General features: G+C 48.0%; 1 protein-coding gene across 1 annotated transcript; it reads left to right on the forward strand.

Annotated features, from left to right (window-relative positions):
• Positions 1-592: 592 nt before the first annotated feature.
• On the forward strand, positions 593-5,780 carry KCTD9 (potassium channel tetramerization domain containing 9; the record flags this gene model as incomplete). Its single annotated transcript, XM_010133086.1, has 11 exons — positions 593-714; positions 1,353-1,396; positions 1,559-1,655; positions 2,108-2,166; positions 2,727-2,855; positions 3,486-3,553; positions 3,656-3,751; positions 4,194-4,343; positions 4,520-4,625; positions 4,901-5,034; positions 5,434-5,780. Coding segments are annotated over 11 exons (1,122 nt in total), but the record flags the coding sequence as incomplete, so codon positions are not given.
• Between the last annotated feature and the right edge of the window lie 4,476 nt (positions 5,781-10,256).

Here is a 10,256-nt window from a genome sequence, read left to right on the forward strand (position 1 = left end):
GGCGGTCGGGCCTCCGCCTCATCCAGCCAGAGCGCTGCGCCCCGCGACGGCCCGAGCCGTGCTTAACCGCCGCTCGCTTGGGCAAAACCTGTGCAGTTCCAAGAGTGAAAACAGCTCAGGTTTCCAGGCCCAACGGCTGAGCCAACAGCCCAGGACAAGCCCTGCGTGGCAGTGCTGGGAAATGCTGTCCCCGATCCCGGCTTTCCCACCCACATCTCCGGAGTGAGCACAGTTAACATCACAGTACTTTCATCTTTGGCGTGGGAGAGGGAAATAAATTCGGGAGAGACCTGGAACTAGAGTAAATAGCAGTATTTATTTAGCGAAATTAATAGTTGAATTGTAATATTGCTGTGGTACCAACAACTCATTCTTTCACGCCGGGCGCCACCTCAGGACCTTGAGTCTTGGGCCAGAGGTGTGCCCGTCAGCCCGTTTTCAGCAGCTACGGTTCCAACACCAAAGCTGCTCCGGTTCCTTTTTTTAGTGAAGGTCCAGACATAGCTTCCCCCAGTTTGAGAGCCGTGGTTACTGCTCTGAAATGGCAGGAGCTGGCTGAACGCGGAGCCTGTAGCCGTCTCTCTCTCCACAGGTTGTGGCTGTGTATGGGACTCTGTCAGATTTGCTGTCTGTGGCCAGCAACAAGCTGGGAATAAAAGCGACCAGTGTTTACAATGGGAAAGGTGGACTCATCGATGATATCGCTTTGATTAGGTAAGGCTCATCCCATCAAAGGCAAATCACGGATTGGATTAAGAGACTTTCTAGCCTGTTAATCCTCTGACCTTAATCAATAAAAATCAGATCTTATCACTGGCAGCCAGCGTGCCCAGAGGTGCTTTCGTGCCTCAGGGAAAAATAATGCTGATTTTTGAACTTCAGAGCATTTCTATAGTGATGAATCAGAGCTCGATACAAGCAGCATTTTATGCCTTTTGACACCCTCCTGCGTTGTTTCACGGTGCGGTGTGTGTGCCCGGAAAATCCCACTGTTCTCGTCAGCACTTGGGTGAGGTTTGTTTAAGGAGACAAGCTGTAGCGCTGCTTTGGCTTCATAGAATGCTCCCAGAGCAGGCAGAAAAGCAGCTGTTTTGTAAAACTAAACTGGTTGAAGAACAAGTGATCTCTGCCTGGTTGATACAGGTCACATCTCTAGTGAAGTCAATCTTTTACAACCCACCGGAACCTGCAGAATTAAGATCAGAATCATTTACTGAAGTTCTAACCGGTGGGAACCGATCGTCAATTACCTGGAACTGGGGAGGGGTTCCCACTGTCACCGAGATGAACTAAAAGTTATGATTCATCTTTTTTTCTTTTTTTTCTCCTCCTCTTCCCCCCTCCCCTTTCAGGGATGATGATGTTTTGTTTGTCTGTGAGGGGGAACCATTCATTGGTGAGTCTCTGTAATTCTTACGTTTAACCTTCTGTTCTGTCTTGCTTTAACGTAAATGTAAAATTTTATTTTCTGGTGTTTCCAGAAGATACCTCTTACCATATGGAAGATTCAGAAACATTCACAATTTTTCTAATAATTACTGTGTCCTCATCCGTGTAGATCCTCAGGCTGATGGGAGACCCCACGAAGAACTAACCGGGTCACACACCGATTGGTTAACGCTCAATGTTGGCGGCCGATACTTCACCACTACACGGTAAGAACGCAGGTCCTCGGTGCTGTTCTGGAAGGACTCGATGTCAGTAAAGGAGTTCTAGCAGCTGGTAGTGTGGGTTCGCTTGGTGAGGCTTCAGATGGTCCTGCAGAAGAGGTAGAGAAGTGACTTACTGTGGAGTAGGAGGTCACAACTTTGTGTCTCCTGTTCACGACCACAGTTTTGCAACAGACGTCTTCTTACACAGTTTACAGATGAAGTGATGGACAGCCGGGATTTATCCTTGGAATATCTCAGTGGGGGCTGTGTATTTCAGACACCCTTGTGGTACCTCAGCGCAGAAGCGTGTTGCGTTATCCCTCTGTGTGCGGTGGAATCGTTAGTGCTGAGGCTGCGCACCGCACACCGAGGGCAGAAGGACGCCAGCCAGCCAGGCTGCTCCGCAGCAGAACATTGCATTGTCAGAACACAAATGCGCTGCCTTTGTTTTCTAGGAGCACTTTGGTTAATAAAGAACCTGACAGTATGTTGGCCCACATGTTTAAAGATAAAGGTTAGTATATTGCGATAAACTTCTTGTTTAAGCTAACAAATCAGCAGAGTAGGCAAAGGCACTAACAAGCTGAGACGCTCGTTCTTTAACGTGTTAAAGTATCAAACGTCTGTCAAAGCAGAACGTATAATCCTTTGTTTTAATAGTTGTTTATGTCTCTGTTGCTCATGTAGTGCTCGAAATTTAACTTCCATCCCTGGCTAACATTTGGGGGACTTTGTTTGATTTTGGATTTTCATCTTACTGTTGCATCTTGCTCAGTTTTGTCAACAGAATCAATGAGAAACGGTACGAGACAGCCTTTAGGAGACGGGGCAGACTAACGCCTTAGTGCTGCTGCTTCTGTTTGTGACGAGATGTTTAGTTAGTTAGAGCAGGAGCGAGTTCTTTCCAAGGTGATTCCCACCTCCCATCTTATCTTCCTGCCTGTTCTCTAAGAAACGCCCTTTCAAGTGGGATGTTTCATGACCCAGTACGCTTTGGTAGTAGAAATCTGAAACTGAAGCAAATGCTCTTCTATTAATATATCACATTTAATTATATATATGTTGTGGAAACAGATGCATGGGGAAATAAGCAAGATCATAGAGGAGCATTCCTAATTGACCGCAGTCCAGAGTATTTTGAGCCAATTTTGAACTATTTGCGTCACGGACAGCTCATTGTAAATGATGGCATTAATTTGCTAGGTAGGTATTACCTGTCTGACATCTCCTCAATTACTGCTCTGTAGAAGTTAAGCTTTGCCCTCAGGTACACGTGATAAAGTCAGTGGCATTTCTGTATGCTCGTCTAATGTTTCAGGGTTTTTCTTTGGTGAATTTATTCTCAAGCACTGCAGTTCCACATGCTTGGTTTAATGAAGAGCTACTCTTTGGTTTATCTGGAGAGCATTAAAAATCCTCCCTACTGAATTAATTCCTGGCTGTAATTCTGGTATCTTTAACGTTATACTGGTATTGGAAACAGCCTTTCTGAGTTAATTTTTTCCTTTTAGCTGCCAGAAGCTCCTTTCCCTCTATCCGTTACATCTGTTACAGTGTTTGTGGTTGGCAGGTTTATTAGTTTGTTCATTTCTTTGAGACTCCTTAAACCTCCACAAGTGGCCTCCTCCTCTTTGTTAGCGTAGCTAACATGTATAAAAGCTGTACCAAGTGGGGAAAATCGATGGAACTGAAGCTCCTCCAGGAGTAAGGGTGGATTAAGCCAAACTTTTGGCATGCTCCTGGCATGGCTTTGTGCTGCCTTCTCCAGTAAGGGAAGAAGAGGGTCCCCCTGTTTAACGACTCCTGCGAGTAACTGCTGCTTTGTTTCGTTAGGTGTGCTGGAAGAAGCCAGGTTTTTTGGTATCGATTCACTAATTGAACATCTAGAAATAGCTATTAAGGTAACTCATTTTCGTTAATACATGAGTGCACGTGTCCTGCTCTTGCAGGCAATACGTCGTTTAGTCCTGTCCGTATTAGCTCTTCAACAACTCTCTCCACAGAATTCACAGCCCGCGGAGGATCATTCTCCCATCTCGCGAAAGGAGTTTGTCCGCTTCCTGCTGGCGACCCCAACCAAGTCTGAGCTGCGATGTCAGGTGCGGAAATACAACTTCGCTTTGATCTCTGGTGGTGAAACATCCCGCAGCATCACGTCACAACGTGAAATTCAGACACCACGTGCTTCCCCCTCCCCGGCTGTTTAATGGCGTTTCGATCCCAAGCTCTGCAGGGTGACCTTAGCATGAAAGTCAGGCGCAGCGTTTGGGCTCTTCCTTCTTGAGGTTGAAGGTTTCCAGGAGGAGCAGTTTGTTAAGCGGCTCTATTTAAAATGTAAACCGCAGTAGCACAGCCGAGGACAATGCCTGATGGCTTTGCGTGTCATTTCCTTGGTCTTGTGTGGTGGGATAGATGGTCTGGTGTGTGTGTCTGTCTCTGTGTGTACACACAGGTACATCTGGGTGATCCTCTGAACTGTTCGGTGTTCAGAGCTACAACTCATCCTCTGTGACTTCTAGGGGTTTGTTGTTTTGTCTGCAGGGTCTCAATTTCAGTGGAGCAGATCTTTCACGTCTAGATCTTCGATACATAAACTTCAAGATGGCAAACCTAAGCCGCTGCAACCTGGCCCACGCCAACCTGTGCTGTGCAAATCTGGAGAGAGCCGACCTCTCCGGATCAGTGCTCGATGTAAGAATCGCTGCGTCTTGGCCAGTCGGGGCTCTCCTTCACTTCTTTTAAGGGAAGTGGAATTGCTTTGATAGTATTCTCTGCCGAAACAGAAATGAGAACCGTACTCTGATCGTTTTCAGTATTGTTCATCTTCGGACTTTCACGAGTCTGACTGTCACACCTCTCTCTCTCAGTGTGCAAACCTGCAGGGGGTGAAGATGCTGTGCTCCAACGCAGAGGGAGCGTCGCTGAAAGGGTGCAACTTCGAAGATCCATCAGGCCTTAAAGCGAATTTGGAGGGTAAGAAGTTTGCCCTGCTGTGTACTCCGTGGAAGCGGAACCACGTGTTTGTAACCCCACGTGGCACGTGCAAGGTTGGGCTGTGGTGTGTACAATCCGTATTTTCACGAGAAGAGGCCGCAAATACCAGTCCAAGTGTGTGTCCCTTTAATCGTTACATTCCAAGTTCTGCCTTGACCTCTCTCAATTTACGGGCTCTGAGGAGCGACGTTCTGGGAGGAGCTGCTGCGTGTCTGACTGGCTTTCCTCATGAAACGCCTCTCTGTGTGTTGCAGGCGCTAACCTGAAAGGTGTTGACATGGAAGGCAGTCAAATGACAGGAATTAACCTGAGAGTTGCAACGCTGAAAAATGCAAAACTAAAAAACTGTAATCTTAGAGGAGCAACTTTGGCAGGAACCGATTTGGAAGTGAGTCGTGATTCATTTTATATACTGTAAAATTGTGGGGGTTGCTGGCTGGTGGCTGAGTTCTCCAGCTTCAGACGAGACGGCAGGAGTCTTCGTCCAGTCGTAGTGAGCGATGGGTGACGTAAGGCATCCCGTTTCAGTCTGCCCTGGGTTCAGAAGGTGAGTCCAAAGAGTGTAAGTCCAACAACTTCCAAATAAATCCAGCTGGGAGAAGGAACCACTCTCTTACGAGTAGTAACTAAAACTCCAAACTAGAGCAATAGACTCAAAGTTTACACTGAAATCTATGGAAGTATATAGATATAGTCAGTAGGATATAGATATAGTATATAGTCAGTCTGGTTTGAACCGAGTTCTGGGTACGTTCAATTCACATTTGTTCTTGCTTTTACCCCTTAGAATTGCGACCTGTCAGGTTGTGATCTGCAAGAAGCTAATCTGAGGGGATCGAACGTAAAAGGAGCTATCTTCGAAGAGATGCTGACACCTTTGCACATGTCTCAGAGCGTCAGATAGGGAAGAGAATATGCCGAAGAGGAAGGAATCCAAACATTTCTCGTGACTTTCTTCGCCTCCTCCCCTTACTAAGTTACAAGTAACGGTTGTTAGCCAACTTCCATTTGCAGTAGTGCCTACGTAAACTCTTCTTTGATCACTTTTGGGGGAGGGAGCTTGTGTTCAGGAGGTAGAAACAGACACGGTTTCTACCTTTGTGAACAGAGTGAGGAAGCGGGCTGGTTCTAGAACCGGAACGTGGGGCCGGTTTGGGGGGGAGGGTTCAGTAGAGTCAGTGTTTAGCATTGCCTCGCCTTGGAATGCATTTTAATTTATAAAGCACAATATATGCAATTCTATTTATTAAATCTGTAGCTGCAATATGAATAGAAAATGTTACTCACGGATAGTAGCAACACAGTTCAGGTTTACAGTTAGACGAGCGTAGTTAGAGTCCATTTCCTTGTTCTTACGCAGAGTATTAAGCGATGGATGTGGTTTAGACAACGTCCACAGGATATTTTCAGGTACTCTCTTCTTCTGGGGTGAAAACAGTAGTTAACTGTCGTCATAGGGAATATCTTGCCTTGTAGTTTGAATGCAGGTATAGAACAGCTTTATCGTCTGCTGAAACAGGCAGTGGAAGCTGTTCCACTGGAGGGATCTGCCTGCCCAGCAGCTTTAGTTACAGCTAAAACATCCCTGTTCAGAAACTAGATGTCTTAGTTAATCCTTTCCAAATCAGTGTGCAATTGCACTGTCAGTCATGGCTGGTTAGAAAACTTCTCTTGCTTTCCAACGTCCTAAGCACTCCAACCTGGAGTACCTGGAGATTTTCCCTTCTTTGTGGGGAATTAAATGCACGTAGGAAAATACAGCACTGTCACCAAAGTAGCGATGAGCACTGGGCCCACAGCACATGCCCCGGCCTCCCGTCATTCCTTCAGCACGCGAACAAATGGCACCTGTTTCCCCTCAATGTACTATGCAAATACTCCTGTACACCGACTCCTTGAAAGCGTGGGCAGAGCCCTTTTCCCAGCCAGATCTTCGTGTTCCGCTCGTGGCCTGCGTGACGCGGCTGTGGAAGCATCTCGCACAGGGCGAGGTGCGCTTTGCACAGCTGCTGTCCCTGTGAGCAGGTGGGCAACGGTGGCGCTCGTGCAGCGCAGGAAGCCTCACGGCGCCTCTCCACGTGGCGGTGCGCTTCACCCAACGAGCTGTTTCCGTGTAGTATCAATCTAGTTCTCATCTGACACGACGTTTGTTTTAGACACAATCAGAAAGCACACAAAGAGACGATACCAAAAAAGCAGAGGTGCCTCAGGACCTCTTACCTCAGATGTAAACACCCCAAAGTTAAAACTCACCTTGAATCCACGGCAGTTCAGCTGTTCGGGAGTCGAGAGCCCGTGTGTCCTCCAACTTGCGGAACACGGCTCTGCCAGCAGGAGTCGGCGCCGGTGCCGTCAGGGGGTTGGCTCCCACCTGCAGGCAGAGCGCCTGTCCTCTGGACAGAGTCCGCTTGGCTCAGTGGTTACTAATTACCAAAATGCTGCTTTGCCAGCGGTCTAGAAAGGTGAGTCCAGGAGCAGCGTATGATCTGTCTGGGGGAATTGCAGGATGCTCCCAGGATTTTCAAGTTGGGTTGACTCAGGCGCACAGTGTGAACTTCTGGGACTCCAAATTCCACAGCTGTGTGGTTCAAAAATGGGATTTCATTTCCTCCAGATTCCCAGGCCTCTTGATCTGGCTCTAGGACACACCAAATCCGTGGTGAAATACACCTACAGATTCAAGGGGAGTATTTCAGTGTGATTTTGGAGTCCTTTCTCCCTCCTCAGCGCTTTCATTGAGAGTGGTGCGTATGTTGCAGTAGAAGAAGATTCCTAGGGCTAGAGAAATAAATGAATTATTTTTCTTTATCATATTTTGTAGCTGGCAGAAGTAAAATACTGTATGGAAAAACTCTATTTTCATAATCACTGTGTATAAAGTATATTTGAACTTCACGGAAGCACTATGTTTTGAATAATCACAGCATGTGGCATCATCCATTCACAGCTGAACTGAAGGTACCTCTTTTGCTACGACAAAGCTGTATGAGCAGCCCGAGGGGGCTGGTTCGGAAATTGCAGGTTCTGGCCTAATTTAAATTGCGTTAATAAAAGTGTGAAACAGAGAAGTGTCTGGGTTGCTTTGATTTAAAACCCAATCCCAACCTTGCCTGACCTGTGTGCGAAGGGCGACTTTCCACCCTGACAGCTCCTTGCGTACAAACTGAGAACCGCTGTAACGCTGCAGCAGCTAAAGCTGGTTTTGCCTTTCGCGAGCCCGTGACTGTCTCTTCACCCGGACTCGTGTGTAACCGGTGCTGTCGCCACTGGACTGGTGTGCACCGGGAATTAACACACAGGAGGACTTACTTCGTGAGCAGACGGAGTCTGTCTGTCCTGCAGGGCAACTTGCGCTATGGCAGAAAGGCGTCGCAGGTGTGGTGGCAGTGCCGCAGCGTTCCGCAGTGCCCCGTCTGAGAACGTCGCTGGGGTGGTTTTGACGTGCTGTTCATCTGCAGTGAACAGCAGCGGGACCTACCTGGAAGCGGGAGTCAGGAACCACCACGTTCGTCGGTACGTGCACCGTTCAGAACGCTTTCCCCAAGCAGCTAACCTCGTCTGTCCGGGTGAGGAAGTGCTAAAGCACCTCCAGGAGAGCCTGTCCCTGCCTGGTCTGTAAAGCGTTGGTGATTTCAGTCTAATCAACTCTGGCACAACAGTGATGATGCAACTGCTGGAAAAGTGTTTGTGGGCAAACAAAACCAGCTGTAAACTCCTCTCAACTCTCAACTCCTTTGTGGAGCTTGTGACTGTGGCCTAGAGTGGAAGAGACGCCCCGGCCCAGCTCCTCAGCGCTGCGGTGACGGGCCCTCTCTGACGTGCTTCGGTAGGTCTCGGCGGCTGCAACAGGAACCTGCGGAGAAACGGTTTGAAGATGTTTGGGGTAGACTGTCACTAGGCCCAGTGCAAAGGGGTGGGTTAGTCATGGTGCGATTATCGGCTCAGCAGCCCCCTTCTCTCTCCATCTGTCATCCCTCAAGGTGAACAAAATCTTCTATTTGCCTTTAAATAACCTTAATTTTCTCTAGGCCCACCAGGGAAGACAGGAGTCTTAAAACGCTGCTGCAGGAAGATCTCCCTGGTGAAGTGATGTGCCTGCGCTGAGGGAACGTTTCTCCCACCAAAACTATTTTCACAGCTTGATCACTTTATCGGCTGAAGGGAAGTGTTGGCGACTCTCGCCGTGAGTAGGAGGAGCATTAGTGCAGGAAGAATTACTCTTTGCCAGTCACCAAATCCTTAAATTATTTACTTATGAAATTACTTTTAATCCATTAATCTCAAAGAGGTCGTGGGAGCAGGAAGAGAGGATGTTTGAAGAACACGAAACACAATCCACTCAACTGCTCGTAAACCAGCGCACAGCGAGTCGAAAGAGCTGCCAGGCCAGGGGAAAAAATCACATTTCTGCAGGAAAAGTTCTGAATTTAACTCCCGCAGGCAAATAGCTATCAACTCCTTCACACGACCGCAGGGTGTAAATTCGCAGGACTGAAGAGCGTGTGTATGTACACCCAGACGTAAAAAACCCCAAAATAACAGCAGCGTGCGGGAGTGCTCCCGATGGAGACTCCATCGCGATGGACAACGAAGGGCGGTGGCAGTCGGACAGGTGAACGCTACTCACAGAACACCAATACCTCAGGTTAAATATTAAGGACTTCCAAAGGAGGATGCAAAACGCGCCACACGCTCGTGCGGTTTCGGGGCAAGGGCCCGTTTCCTCACACCTGACGCACAGACCTGAGCTGAACTGCCCAGCCAGTTCAGGACCCCGAAAGCCTCTCTCAACAACTACAAACTCACCCAAGAACTTAAAAGAAGTCCCTGAAAAAAAAAGCTGGTGCGTTTCCCTGGGCGCCCCCGCAGCCCGCTAGGTTTGGGTGTCAGATTTACTGCCTCTTAAAAGACAGGCTGTTACTTTTACGGCTCTTAGAGAAAACAGCTGAATTTAATAGCTGCACCAGGGGTGTTCCAATTATGTGCTTCACTTCGGCTGCATTACGGCAATTCTAAGAGCAAAATCGCAGCCCGCGAGACAGGATTCGATGAAGTTACCTGCTGTGAGAGGTTTGCTGCTGGGGTGGCTGTCTATAAAAGTGAGATGACGAGCATGTGTGCAGGAGCCGTCCAAAGGGAGAGGAGCTGGAGTTACCCTGCAGCCCCTCGCAGCAAGCAGGTACGTGCTTGGACAACACACCCCGTTCCCTTTTTACTAATTCAGAGTTTAGAGCTGCTTGTATGAGAAGAAACTTGCACTAGAAGAGACTGCAAAGGGCCCTTTTTAAGGAGCAGGGACACCAGAACAGAACACGTCTGTCAAATATCAGCAGGGTCTTTCATGGGATCTTTTTGGTCCAGACATCACTAGAACTCTGAAAGGGCGTTCGAAATCCTAATTTAGATCTTCATCCAAATTCTTCAGATGTTAAATCTCTTTATAATGATCTAACCTGCACTTTGAGATGCTTGAAACCCAGCCGTGGCTCACACAGGCACGACGCCACTGGGGTGCAGACCATCAGAACTGGAGATCCCGAAATGTGACATTCCCACAATGCTGTAAGAGGAAAACGGAGCTGTGAGACCATTGCTTTGTTCTCTCACAGG

Source organism: Buceros rhinoceros, unplaced genomic scaffold (genome assembly GCF_000710305.1).
Source record: "Buceros rhinoceros silvestris isolate BGI_N320 unplaced genomic scaffold, ASM71030v1 scaffold20173, whole genome shotgun sequence".
NCBI lineage: Eukaryota > Metazoa > Chordata > Aves > Bucerotiformes > Bucerotidae > Buceros > Buceros rhinoceros.